The 15529-nt window shown below is 40.8% G+C and overlaps 1 protein-coding gene across 1 annotated transcript in view; it reads right to left on the reverse strand.

Annotated features, from left to right (window-relative positions):
* Positions 1–15529, reverse strand: part of LOC139689413 (fibulin-1-like) — a 100170-nt gene that overhangs the window by 67597 nt on the left and 17044 nt on the right. The window contains exon 2 of the mRNA XM_071586516.1: positions 9889–10054. Within this exon, the coding sequence (XP_071442617.1) occupies positions 9889–10054 (166 nt within the window). The remainder of the gene's footprint in view (positions 1–9888; positions 10055–15529) is intronic.

The raw sequence follows: 15529 nt of genomic DNA on the forward strand, positions 1-15529 counted from the left end.
TCATTAGCACGAAATAAATGAAAATTATGACATTAATTTTTAGGGAAAGGATAAATTGAGCTTCCTATGGCCTCTTTTAGACTGACTATATTATATATTATTTCTTTGAACCGTAAAGGGTTTTTTTATACCACTGTAAAAGTAAAAAAGTCGGGAAATATCGAGGTTGGTAGGGTGATTTACGGGGAACGTAAATCCCTCACCAGCGGTCGGACACATTCAAAATATTAGGAAGTTATCATTTATACAAGGGGGGTGTTTCCCGAATAGGTTTACGAGGAAATTAATCCTACTGCCAGGGACCGCATTCGGGAATTTCAAAATATACTTTCAGGTACCCTGGTTAGCCCAAAGTGGCTTAAGGGGAAGTTTGTCCCTCGCCAGGGACCGGCTCTGGGCTACCTTAACCACCTATTGTTTCAACTAGAAAAAGACCGAATTGGTTTGCGAAGAAATTAATCCAGAACCCAGGGATGTACTTCGCGGTGATAATACATACATACATACACACACTCACTCACTCACACTCACTTAGGAATTACAAAAAAGCAATATCGGCACTCCGGGATGTGAATTGGACAAGGCACTAGATGGCCTGACGGCGTTGTCAAAACGAAGACGACAGGGATTTCAGCCCTCCGCTCAAAAGAAGGAAACAAATGGAAAATGAAGGAGGAAAGTAAAAATTCACGTAAAAAATAGGGAAAAACAATGGAGCGAAAAGCGGATACGAGTATTTCGACCACAAGATAGTCTTCTCCAACGCTCCGAATTTGAAAAACCACTGCGAACGAAAGGTTGAAGTGTATCGGTTTGAAGGAACCCGGGGGAATGAGGAGAGGGGAGAAAGAGAGGGGGGGGAAAGTGAATGGGACCCAATGAATGACCGTTGGAGAGAAGAGACAAACGGCCGTTGGGGGGTAATAAGGGGGAGGGGGAGGTGTGCGGGGTGAAAGTGAGTGGCGACTACATGGCCTCCACGGAATGCAGGATAGTGCACAAAATATTTATTTTAGGTGATGCTAGAGAGAGGCGGATAAAGGAATGGGCGCTGAGTCGCTCTTAATGAGATGCTATTTGTGTTTATTTATTAGAACACTTTCGTAAGCGTCCAATAGATGATTCAAAGTAAAATGTATCGCTTGGGCCACAGTTCCTTATAAAACTATTCGAGAAATACCCCCAATGTAAACGTCCTAATATTTTGAATCTGTGTTCGATCACTGGTGAGGGATTAACTTTCACCGTAAATCACCCTTTACCGCAAAAGAAAATATTGTTTAAAATCGTCTAATTTTAAATGAGTTTTTAAATAAATTCTCAACATGGAGTCCGCTGCTGCAGTGCAAATTGGCGATGGGATTCGGCTGGAAAAAAGTATATGCTTTTATTTAACTTTTAGCAACAATTCGGAAAGAGGTAAGTCCTCCCATTTACCATGAGTAATTGACAACATGGTCAATCACAAGCACCCAAAACCTACTCCAGGAAAAACCGATATAGGCATGAACCGAACCCCGGCGTTATCAGTAGAGGACGTTGGCCTGCAGTCATCAATCCCGGGTGGATTCCGCAATCTTCCTAATCAAAGAGGCCTCAATCCACCTGTGTGTATTTCGTGACGATGCAAGCAACTGCTTTGGCTCCGCGATGCGCAACGTGGCCCACAGCCCCGCGCCGAGGTGATAAATAATAGGTGCGTAGATAAATTAAGGTTGCTCACAGTCCGAACCAAGTAAGCTAAGTTTAATTATGCCGACTCGTGAGGATCGCAAAATAATTGGTGGATGAATGAATACTGATGGATATTTGAAAATGATGTAAATTCACATCATTTGACATTGCATTTTTCCACAGGAATAGGTTTTCGCAAAGAGTACACGAACTGCTTTGACGCATATGTATAGGAATTTTAATAGGCAATCTACCGGCCAAGGTAGGTTTTTGATGGAAACAACCACCAAACAAATATCTTGCATCTCCAGACTAAATACAACCCAGCATCCTACTTTACAGCAAGCCCCTCTTCATCTCTATACTGGTGTACTTCATTCATCCCTTCATTCCAATTCTTGTCCTATTCCTGCCCTTTCCCAGTTTGCCCAAAATTCTCCCCTCTATCACGGTCTTCAACATGCCACTGCCTATCAATACGCGCATCATTCATTTTTGCCGCATCCTTGTGCTATCTCCCTCTCCTCCCTCGCAATAGCCATCCCATCACTTCCACATTTGTTTTCCTTTCGGTCCATTTTACCTTCTCCATCATTACCCACAACCACATTTCAAAAGCCTTCACTCTACTTCTATAGTCCTGCTTCAACGACCATATGTCCGCGCCGTACGTAACTACGTTCCATATAAAAGCTTTAACGATCCTTTTCTTAACCTCTTTGCTCAAAATTCCCATCATCAATTTCCTCTTCCTTGTGAAAGCCTCTTTGCCTAACGCATATCTCCTTCTTAGTCTCTCCCTCCCATCGACACCATTTTGGTCGAAAACACTTCCGAAATGCGTAAACTGAATGTAGCGTAACCTGATGAAAACAATGTTGGAAGGTCAAGTTTTTACACCTCAGAGAATCATATGGAGGAGGAAAGGTTGAATTTTATGCGGAATTACGTGAGAAATGTTGATACTGTTAGTTATGTAGAGAGATTACTTCGAACTTTTCATGATAATGAGAGAAGGAGCAACGAGGGCTTTCTGTGTGAAATATGTAAATAAGTCGCTGCGCGATTAGGATTTTATTTGATGATTTCGTAAAATTTCATGATGTCCAAATAAATTCAGCTATTTTCAAAAGGTAAATCTTTGGCGTTAACTTGTTTGTTAGCAAGCAGGAACTTTGAGAAGAGCAGAGAGTTAGGACTGCTTAAGCTATTATTATACAATAAATGAATAAAAGAGACGAAAGCATAGCTCTTTGACTCTGGCCGTGTAATTATAGCCCATTAACAAAATGCGTAAGTAACACAAATACGTTCATAGGTGGGTGAATGTGTACGGAACAGACTCCGCGTCTATTCTCATATCCTTGGCTTTCACCCTATTCTACAATCTATCGCTTCCCGAGGCCCGATGCAAAGGAAGGAAGGATTAGTGAAGACCAGGAGGGGATCATGTCGCGGAATGCCCGCCACCCACGAGGGAATCGACCCCTTGGCACACAAAGATGCATGCAAACAATCAAAATCGGTCATCTTCAAAATCAAAGAAAGTCTTCAACAGATATAAACTATATTGACAGATGTATGATGGAAATGTCAGTACGATTTTTTTGGTTTTTAGCTCAAGTTAATAATCATCACTAGACTTTGACTCTCAAGCAATCATATCATTAAGTCGTTAAAATATACAGTTCATGCAGAAAGCACTTTTGCGTACTTATTGTTTCCTGACTGCACAACGGCAAACATCGTTCTCAGTGACTTGGTCGATACGCGTCTTGCCGTTATTGAAGTCAAGAGGGTGTGAATATTTCAAAATCCAAATGTGGGAGAGCTAAATATCAAGGATCTTATGATTGTACTTTACATGATCGCTCCTCTCTTCAGCACACACTCCTCAGACTCCTTCAGACTCACAAGTTTCTAGCTGGCCTTTTCATCATAACCATTTAGATCCAGTGTCCTAAAAAAGTAGCCCGAAAATTAAATATTCTGCAAATATAATGCCATTATATGGACCTCGATTGAAGTAATTCAAATATATATTCATTAGAGCTATTTGAAACCCTAGAAGGATTAGTAAATACTTGAATAATTCCAAGCTTGGCACAGGAAAGCGTGGGGCAAAATCCCATATTCCCTCGTGCATTTCAGACCCTCTCATAAATTTTAAGGCAAGAAAATGAGCGTAGATTACAAGTTTTGAGATCCCAAGTGCGGAAAGGAATTAAGGGAACAAGTAAGAGAGAGAGGAAGACCTCTGGCGAAGTTTTAAATCCGGTGTGAGAAGGAACGTGGTCGTTGGTTAATATTGAAAGAATGCAGGATTGCAGAGATGAGATATGGACAATAGTTGAATGCTAAAATTCATAATATAAGGAAGTGTAAGATAAGCGTGAATGAGTAATGTGAATTCCGTAAAAAAATATGAAAATTACCAAAAGTAATGCTGTTTGGGCATAATGGAAACCGGTGGAAAGTTTGAAGAACTTAAGTAAGTCTCATAGCAAGAAAGAAAAGTGATAAAATGAATTTCCACGGGATACGCAATACGTTCAGAATTCAACATTTTCAGAGTGTAAAAATCATGCGCCTTGACTGGGTGCCATGACTCTCGCTTGACTCATGACTGATTCGCTTGACAGGATCCCAGTCAAGGCGAATGACTTTTACACTCAGAAAATGTTGCATTGAAATGCACATTAGCGGATGACTCCGTTAAAAGTTACTGTTGCGGCATCTCCCGCAGTTTCTTTGGAGCGTTCATAATTGTTGCGGATCGCCCATACTCTACCTTTCATTTGAAAAATACATACGTGTAATAATTATGTTAACCATGCATTCGAAATGCTCCCTAATAAATTTTGTCGACAAAGACTTTCATGCCTAAATGGATCACGCAATGGAAGAAAATGATATCCCTAGAGGAGAAGATGGGGTGTTCCCTCACCCTTATACATAGATTCCAACCTGCCGTTGCCCATAATGCCCGGTAGCACTACGGTGATCTCACCATATATACTGGCCAGTCCGCTCTAACTAGATACTGCAAAGGTTAACCAGCCACAAGAAAACATTTACCTTCAACCACATTTCATAATCATTGCTAGTAAATAAAGGCAAAAACTTCACTTGACTTGCCTAGTAACCCATCTACTCTTGCACCCTTTATGCCACTATTCTTAGATCTGTTTTCTACGCGGAACTCTCTACCGTAACCTTATCACTCGATGAATTTAGTTCCATCAATCTTCCGATAGTTGGAAAACAAGTTTCCGTTTCGGAATGGAGAGCGATGACAAAACTGTCTCATTTTTACTTCTATCTTTTTCTCTTCCAATAACTTTCAACTGCACCATATTTAGAATTTAAAGACAATTTTTCCATCCACCCTTTCAATGCACCCACGAGGCTCTTTGTAGGATATATGAAGAGAAAGATGTCGCTTTAAGACGGGAGAAAAATGGATTTTTTCAATAAGTTCGCATCTCTAAAGAAGAGTTCAATAACGGTTAAGCCGCCTTCAGTAGCTGCTATTTGGGGAATCCTTCAATTAGTAGATAGATAGATAGATAGATAGATAATGGTCTTTATTTGGGCGAAAGTATAGTGTAAGCAAAATTTACGTAAGCACTATTTAGTATAGTGTAAACAAAATGCAAAAACTCGTAGGATCGTAAATTTTCACAATACATCGGCCGTTTGGGAGGGTAAATGCGTGATGAATATGAATGTGAAAATGACTTTCACAGATTTTATATAGATGACCGGCGATAACATTGTGGCGATTTCTCTCTTTTACCAGCCGACGAACGTTTAAAAATTAAGTTTTGCCATTATATCTTCATGATAAACAATATTTTTAAATCTAAGTAAATTTAAAAATAGTGTAATCCAATTTCCGTTCCATTTTTCAAGGGACTCAGTGAGGAGCAAGGGCACAATTAAGCCTTGAATGCTTTTTCTTAATGGTGGGCCCAAGGGAAGAACACGACTCAGAGAAGAGATAGCATTCCTTCGTCTAAAAAACCATAACACGGTAATCAACCCGAAGGTCGGTTTGGTAGGTGATGGCTGAGTCCACCCAGTACTAAGCCCTGTTCGGCGTGTGAAATTCGAACATCAGGGTAGGGGGGCAAGTTCCTTTCCCAGTGCCGCTTGTGGTTTCCCAGGAAGATCTGGTACCCGAAAAATCAAATCGCTTGGGTTGGAGCTGAAGGTGCCCAGAGAGATGGAGGTTGAAAAGAACTGTTGAAATGAGTTTAAAACATGCCTCGAATCAACAATACCGATACTTAAATTCTCGATGCAAGTATATTCATGAAGCCTCAATCAAAACTCCCTTGGTCCTAGAGGACATAGGTTTTAGTATAAATTAGATTTTCCTACTATATAGCCCGATGTTGGGAAGACTTTCATTTATATGTACATATATTATATAAACCATAAAAAACCATAGACACAGTAATCAACCCGAAGGTCGGTTTGGGAGGTGATGGTAGATTTAACCCAGTACTAAGCCTGACGGCGTGTGAAATTCGCACATCAGGGTAGGGGGCCCAGTTCGTTTCCAAGTGCCGGTTATGGATTCCCAGGAAGATCTGGTACCCGAAAACTCACATAGCTTGTGTGGAGCTGCAGGTGCCAATAGTGCCTTGCCAAGAGTCGAACCAGGGACCCTCCGGTCAAAGGTCCAACGCTCTACCCCTTGGACTACCGCGACCCACCATATTTATCATATATATATATACACACACACATATATATATATACATATATATATATATATATATATATATATATATATATATATATATATATATATATACTATATATATTATACAGAATGTTAGGACAATGATGAGGACAGGGAAACTGGCGAATATTAAGTGAGAGATGGAAAGGGGGAAAAGAGATATTTTAGGTCTATGCGATGTAAGATGGAAGGATACCGGGGATAACTGCAGTAATAATTATAGAATTATATACAGCGGCTGGGACGATAGCCAACGAGGGGTTGCCATGGTATTAAATGAAGAGGTAGTAAGGATCGTAGTCAACATAGAGCAGGTAACGGAGAGATTATTACTAGTAGAGATAAAAGCAGAACCGACGAACTTGGTTATTATTCAGGCATACATGCCACCGAGCAACCACACAGAGGAAAAGGTCGATAGGATATACGATCAGGTAGAGGACATAATCGCGTGTGTTCCTGCAGGGAAACATTTGATAGTGATGGGGAATTGGAATGCGACGGTAGGCGAAGGAAGAGATGGTGACGAGGTCGGGGACTACGGTTTAGGCACGAGGAATGACCGCAGGGAGAAAGCAGTTGAGTTCTGCAGGAGTCAGGGCTTAGTCATCACCAACACTTGGTTTAGACACCACAAAAGACGCAGGTATACATGGAAAATGCCAGGTGACTCAGAAAGGTATAAGCTAGATTATATCCTGGTTAGACACAGGTTTAGGAACAGTGTGATAAATTCGCACAGCTTCCCGGGAGCGGATGCGGACTCTGACCACTATTTAGTTGTTATGAAACGTGGCGTCCGTTTCAAAAAGATAAGGCAGGGGCGGCGAGTTAGAAAATGGAATGTAGAAGCATTAAATGGTTTGAAGAGGAAGGAATACAAACAGTTGGGAGAGGAAATAATGGAGGATGTTAAAAAGTTAAGTGCTATCGAAGAAAAATGGGAAAGTATTAAGAAAGGGTTATCGAAAGCCGCAAAAGACATTATTGGAACCGTTAAGGGTAAAAGGAATTGGAAACCATGGATCACGGATGAGATGATTACAAAGATGGATGAGCGGAGAAAATGGAAGAATGTAAATACAGAGTTAGGCAAAATGAAGTACAAAGAATGAAACAAATTGAGGCGGGCAACAAATATAGCAAAGGAAGTACGGTGGAAGACGCAGTGCGAGGATATGGAAAATCTGCAGAGGAAGGGTGAAACCGGTGCGCTGCACAGCAAATTTAAATCATCTTTATTGTGAAGAAAGAAAGGGAGAGCTATGCTAACAGTTAGAGATGAGGCGGGTAAGGTAATAGTTGGCACAGGAGAGGTCCAAGAGATATGGAAGGAATATATAGAAGAACTGTATATTAAAGAACTTAGACCAACAAAGTTAGACATAGAAAAGGAACATGACGTAGAGAAAGATAGCTTAGGTCAAGGCATACTAGACGATGAGATAGAAATGGCATTAAGGGAGATGAAACTAAATAAGGCCGTGGGGGTGGATAACATTCCCGCGGAACTATTGAAATGTTTAGGAAAATGTGGGAGGAAGAGGCTATATGGGCTGATTCGTAGTGTCTATGAGGAAGGAAGCTGGCCGGAAGACTTTGTGAGATCAGTTTTAGTTCCCATTCCGAAAAAGGTGAAGGCTACATCATGTGAGGACGACAGGACAATAAGTTTGATATCTCACGCAGCTAAAGTTGTTCTCAAGATCATAAACAAAAGGATAGAGAGTAGGGCAAATGATTACTTAGGGGATGATCAGTTTGGGTTTAGGAAGGGGAGAGGTACGCGTGATGATATTACAGTAATGAGATTATTACTCGAGAGGAATATAGAACACAAACAGGAGATAGTTACCTGTTTCGTAGATTTCGAAAAAGCGTTTGAAAGAGTGAATTGGGAAAAACTAATGAGTATATTGCAGAAAATATGAATAGATTGGAGGGAAAGGAGGCTAATCCGCAACCTGTACATGTCTCAGACTGCTCAGGTGCGGGTGGGAAACGGGGAGTCAGGATGGGCAGTGTTAGGAAGAGGTGTCAGGCAGGGTTGCCCATTATCACCGTTGCTGTTCAACCTGTATGCAGAGGAAATGATTGAAGAGGCATGGGAAGAACTGGAGGTAGGAATGAAAGTGGGCTGGGAATTCGTGAAATCAGTTAGGTTTGGTGATGACCAAGCTTTATTTTTTCAGTCAGCCAAGGGGTTGCAAGCATTGCACAGTGAATTGGAAATTCAGTGCGACAGGTATGGGATGAGAATCAATATTAATAAAACAAAGATTATACGATTTTCCAGAAAAAAAAAGGCTAAGCTTAACATTAAAATAGGAGGGCAAAAACTAGAGCAGGTAGAACAGTTTAGGTATCTCGGTAGTGTTTTGGACCAACACGGCCAAAGTAGTAGGGACGTAAGGAGAAGAATTGCGCTAGGCAAAGAGGCTTTCACAAGGAGGAGGGAGTTGATGACTGGGACGTTGAGTAAGGATATTAAGAAAAGACTCGTAAAAACTTTGATATGGAGCGTAGCTATGTGCGGCGCGGAAACGTGATCATTGAAGCAGAAGGATAGACGTAGATGGGAGGCTTTTGAATTGTGGGTTTGGAGAAGAATGGAGAAGGTGAAATGGACCGAGAAGAAAACAAATGAGGAAGTACTTGTTATGGTGGGCGAAGAGAGGGGTTTGTTGGGAGAAATCCTATGGAAGCAGGAAAAGTGGCCGAAGGGGGTATTGACCGGCAGTGGGATGTTGAAGACTGTAATTAAAGGGAGAATGTTGGGCAAACGAGGAAAGGGAAGGAACAGGATAGGGATGTTGGTCGGGATGAAGGGAGGAAGAAAGTACTCGGAGTTAAAGAGGGATCTGATGTAGAGTAGGATGTCGTGTTTTGCTAGGGGTCACAAATTATTTAATTACTAATCATGTCCATCCAAAAACCTACCTTAACCGGTAGATTATCTAATAATAATAAATAATATATATTCATACACCGACACTCCAGGGCCAGGAATCCTGCTTGTATTAAGGCTCTACACTCAGCCTTCCCCACTCTGTTCGTATTTTTGTGTCCTCTTTCCATTTTCTTATATTGCAATCTAAACATCTGAAAATATAATATTTGTTGGACTTTTTTTAGCTCTTCACTTATCATGGAACATTAGTGTATATGTATTAAAACGTGGTATCACAGTGGTTATTACCATTCAAGCGTATTAAAAATGAGGGGGCCACAGAGGAGTATTAAAATTATATTCCTTAAAGGAAGTGATATGGAAAAACTAGGCATTCAAGGTTTCGCCCGACATGCAACCCTTATCTTTGTGGGCTAAGTAAGTCGATTGTTGATATATGTACATAGACCTCCGCGAATCAATACCAATTTTCATCAGATTTCCGCTTTGCACACGGGCGCCGAAGGGCGATGCTTGGAGCCCGGGGCAGTTTCCGCAGCCCCGGAGTTACCTGTGAGCCCGCAGACAGCAGATGTCGACGGTGGAGAGGCAGATGCTCTGTTGCTCGGCGAGCACGCCGGCCACGGGCGATGGGAAGGTGTCGCAGCGGAGTCGCTCCTGCGCCCAAGAGGAGCCCAGGCCGCAGCACCGGGTTAAGGTTGGCTCGAGGTCATCGCCTGCGGACGGACAAACACGAATTGCTGGAGTACTGCCGTTCTAAATGTTTTCGACAGGTATGCAATGATGGGGAAAAGTGTGCATGGTTTGTAAAATGAATCAATCGTCGAGGTTAGCTTAAATCTTTTTAAAATACGTACGTTCCGGCTAAGTAGTTAGAAGTAAACTGGCGATGTTTCCCAAAAAATTATCACGCACCTAATCAACCTAGAAGAGGTCGCCTACTTTAATCTGGTACCCCGCATAAATTTTACGAAACTGCTTGTTGATCTCGCATATGATTTACTCGTTTTTTCAGAGATAACAGAGGGGCAAGATATTTTAAGCTTTCGGGTGAAACCGTTCACAGATAAACTATAGGTGTTTCAGAAACCAGCTCAATGCAACGATTAACCTGCATATAAATGGTCTGAAACTTCATACAAACAACAGCATAATTTGATTCGTTAATTGTAAGCATCCGCAGTCTCGCAATCTTATTTCTTCGACGATTAATTTTGGGAAATTTGCATTACTGAACCATTTAAATAAGACCAAATTTCATTTTTATTTTGAAAACCTTGCCGAATTAAATTGCAAATACTTCTTTAAACGTTAAACCCAGGGTGAAAACGTTGTAAAATATATCATGCAGAAAGTTCAGGAAGACAGAAAAAACTTAAAATTGAGTATTTCTACAAGCGATTACATGATATTCCTAAAAATCGAAGTTGATTGATATCAAATTTGATATTGAAAAATGACCTTGGAAAGAAAATCTCTTTCCACAGTCGACTTGCACCGCTCACCGTAAGAATTAAAGTAATAATATGCGAGAAAATGCCATTCTGAATTAATTCAAATACAATTAATCCATCAGTTTTCAGGCATCGCTCAAAGCAACTGAACTAAACAAAATTTCCATTAGTTTTATTACGAATACCGTGCGGGTAACACGTTGGCCAATTGGCAAAGAGGTTTGAGTCGCTCCTCAGGCATGGGCATTCCGTCACTTCTGGTGGTAGTAGTCGTAGTTACGAGGGCGAAGGCGACCATCAGCTCTGGTCATTTGCTCCAATAGGGATAGACGTGGGTTACTCGGTAGGGTTCAGATGTTGATGGAATGGAGGAAGGGTGGAGAGACACCCGGCGTCGGCATTAGCCTACTCTTATTGAAAGGCACCAAGGGGTCCACAGCTTAACGTCCAATCCGTCATCTGGAATCAGGTGCCTGTGAGAGCACACGACTCCCCACCAAAAGAGCATCCCCATGGCAGACTGCAAATTAGTTGCGTGAAAGTTTCAAGGATTCTTAATATTAATGTTTGATTAATAATGCCTCCATGACCGACGTGCTCGCCTCTGCAGGGGGTCGCTTTTGACCAATGGGAAATCGACTGGTCCGCGGCAGAAGATTGGGTTCATGGGTTCGCTGTAAAACGGAGTTCAATATTTTCTCGACTTTTGCAACCGCTAATTCACATTTTTTTACAAATAAAAACACCATTTCCGCATTTCCGACTCAATTGACGATTGGTTCCGATCGGATGTCACTGTGTTCTTTCATACCAAACGGCGCCATTCTAAGGTCTGGAAACGCTGCTTGCTCTAGAGTTTGCAGTTACACAAATCCTGAGCACCGCACAGTGCAGCCACCCACGTCTTGTATTCATGAACAGTGCCCGAGTATTGAACGCTGAAACACACCTCGCTTTCCGTTGCCAGGCTTGATAAAAGGCTTGGCGCGACTCTAGGTCCCCAACGAGAGCAGGTAGGCCGGAAGTGACGAGGACTTAGAAAGGAGATAAGGGTGGGATTGGGTAAAGGGTGGCCTTTCTTTGCCGCGACTCCGATTCGACCGAGTGCACTAGATGACTCCATATACTCCACAGCTCTAGACGAATTCATTATCCGAGAGCCGAAGACTGGCTAAATGAGCAACAAAACCTGTGCATCAAATAATATTAGGCGTTAAATTTTCCGGCATACACAATTAGTAATACCGATTTGAGTAATTTTGAAAAGCGGCTTGTTTTATCCAAGGCTAGACATAGAATAAAGGAAAATATTTGTAGTCCATCGTGTATGAAGATATAATTTATCCATAAAATTACCATATATAAATCAAATGAGCTTATCTCACCAAATAATCGCTATGCTAATAGAAGGCATATCATCAAAAACCATTCCAAAACTTTTGAATCACAGGGTCTCTTATCTACTGATGAGCACGCTCAAGGATACGGCTAGTTACCATGTTTTATCGAGGCATTGAAGGAATATTTAATATTACCTAAGACTTATTCTAATTATATTTTAAAAACACGGCTATTGATTAATATGGAACAGTACAACGTTTTACTAGCATGGTTTTTCTTAAGCACTGATATCACATGTATGGAATATTATTCGGGAGGAAAGAAAGTAGGATTGAGGAAACCAACAGAATGAGATACATAAAAGAACACGTTTCATGAACTAACGTCAACTTCGCCAGCTGGCTATGATGGTTAATATTTCATGAATTTCTGGATGATTTCGAAGCTAGAAATGGATATGGTGTATTTTAATGCAGTAATGGGGTTAAGTCGTGGTAAAATATTTCAACGCCTCCATGGTTTGAGAAATAAATTTGTGTGGTAAGATCTTAAAAGGAAAAAAAATCACCCGAATTTCAAAATACGAACCGGTAAAATGCTTGGCTGATTGGGCAATTCTAGTGAATATCACTCTTAATTGAATAAACAGTATCATTAACTGTTTCTAACTTAAAATCGTTTGACAAATGATTTTTTCCAAGTGCCGGTATTCGAAATTAAGGGATAATTGCACCAAAGTAGATGCATAACAAAACCCATTTATAATACTGCATGAGAACTTCCTCGTAATTAGCAAAATATTGCAAAGCAGTGATTGCTTTATTGTCACAAGACTTCGAGAAAACTTTTTGACATTTCAGAATGCACAATATTTCAGTAAATTTCCTATTTGAATATTTGAATATTTGAAATAATCCCCAATCAAATTTGATATTACCACGTTGTTCGGAAACTAGTAAATCGAATAAAATGTTTCAGCCACATCCATTGCTTAAAGTGAAATAAATCCAATCAATTCTTTATTGAACTTTTTCATGCTCGCTCTGCCTAAAACAAATACCCGGCATTACCAGGAGATGCCGGGTATTTTTTTGTAATCGTGGCGTCTCTGTTGGGGAATATGTACATTGATGAACATACTTACACCAACATGAACCATATAAAAAATAAATTATTCAGTAAAGTATCCTGAAAATGTATGTTGCATCCCTAATACCCCCATTATGCCATTTATATGTGCTGGTATTGAAAAGATATGCTTCGTGTTCACAATAAATTGTATTCGCTCATATATTTCCCTTTAAAAGTAAACGTTTTATTATACTCATTTTCAATGTACTATATTTGTGTCGTGCTTAATGCTAGCATGCTTCATTTTGTGGAATTTTCTCGTAGTTACTCAATCAAAAAAGCGCTATAGAATCAACTCAAAGTTTCTAATCCACTCACTTAAGGTATGGCAGCTTACGCATTCTCCCTCAAGTTAAGGAAAACATTTTCCAACAGCCATGTTTGTACAGAATTGTGGATGGGGGAGAAATAGACGGGAAGGTGAAGGCAGAGATATCGGAGAGATAATGCTAGTGGCCAAATAAATAACTGACCCGACTAACACATAAACGATTCCGGATGGAGCAGTCAGAACTAGGCAGATAGGACTGTCGAGAGATGGTGCGGCGGAAATTTTTATTTTTGGGGGCAGAAAGAGGAATAAGGGAAAGCCAGGGCAGAGGTTTATCTCTATAAACGGTGACTTTGCATAGTTAATAATTATATGTAAAACACATGTAGAGTAGAAGCTGCAATTAAAATATTGTATTAAGTAAGGAAGTGAGTTTAAAACTAGACTCATTGCTAAGGAATTCGCCTTTTTTTGTGGGAATCGTAGCGAAAAAAGGTTTCGGCGTCCAAAGAAATGTGCTTTGAGCTCGATGTCGGCTGTTTGCTCAACAGTTTTTGTGGTCAAGCATTGGGGTTCTCGTTGGTTCGCTTCCCTTTAAAAGAGGAATACCTTCAGGAAAGGCATAAAATATAAATAAGTAGTAAATTTTGTGAAGATGTAGAGGAATGCGAAGCAATACATCCAATGCAGATATTATTGCTTCGTGAGCCTTTGAAGGGCCGTAATGTCAGATCGTTATGGAATTCATATTCATCAAATAAGTTTCGTAATATGTGATAGAGAGAGAGATAATTTGAAAAAATTTTCTCTAAAAATTACTTTAAGTACTTCACTGTGGTTATCCCTGGCACGGAATTTATTCCTGTAAACAGTCACGGATAGTGTATATCTGTCCATAAACCCAGGTATCCCTTGACCCTTTCACCATTTAACGCAGCCCATTTAACCCTCCAAATGATCACAATTGGGTTTAAGTGTTCGTGTCTGTAGTTGCACACTGGCGAAGGAGTGATATTCTCGCGAACTACTGCAGAAGAGTGTTCCGGTTGAGAGGGTGTGGTTGGTCACTGTCGGGGAATTTCTTTGAACCTAACGGCTACAGAAGTTTTCATTTAATTTTGTTAATTTACGAGGCCGTAGAGCGCAATTTCTTAGATTTTTACTATGAAAACTAACCGCAGGGCCTAAAGTTAAATCTCAGAATTTTTCCCAGTGAAATGTTTTTGAACTTCACGTTTGTAGTAAAGTTTGAGTGGGACCACTCGACTCAAAGTAAGTGGCGTGGCACATTTTGTACCGCCGGGCGCCCAAGTCGATTTGCTCTCATCGTTGGCACCATCGATCAGAGAGATGGTTGGGATGAGGCGCCTGGAACCCCCACAGCCACCCTAAGAACGTGGAAGATCTTCCAGGGAAACCGCAGGCGGCAACAAAAGGAATGGAACGGAGCTCTTCTTTTCTCTGATGGGTGAACTTCCTCAGCGGAGAGCACTTTTACATTCCAAACAAGCCCTTAACACTTACCACACAAAAGCAGATCTTTACCTTGAATTATTAAGTCAATCTTCGCGGAACATTTTGGGCATATAATAGAGACTATATTCGATTTTTATGCGATATAAAACTTTTTTGTCGAATTTCTACCTCAGTACTGATTTCTGTCCCCGAGACAGGGAAAGAGGTGAGAATTCTCATAGCAGCAGGAAAATATTCACCCTGAGGACACGAAAGACAGAAAAAACGATCGGGCCTTGCTCAGTGTGCCTTTCCAAAAGATTCCCTACAAAATCGCACTCCAGCCCAATTGCCCATCAATCTCCTTCTATACAATTGACCATCTCCATTAAAATGCGTAGGTAAGGCCCGAGTAAAACAACAACTTTCCTCGAATGAAAAGAAGAGAGTCAATGGGATCCATGACGGCAGTGAGACTAAAATCCTGACCCTCTCCTTCCCCATTTCTCCTTCACCCTTCTCAATGTTCTTTCACTTTG

The sequence above is a fragment of the Hetaerina americana genome, unplaced genomic scaffold (genome assembly GCF_022747635.1).
Source record: "Hetaerina americana unplaced genomic scaffold, ioHetAmer1.1.p SCAF_23, whole genome shotgun sequence".
NCBI lineage: Eukaryota > Metazoa > Arthropoda > Insecta > Odonata > Calopterygidae > Hetaerina > Hetaerina americana.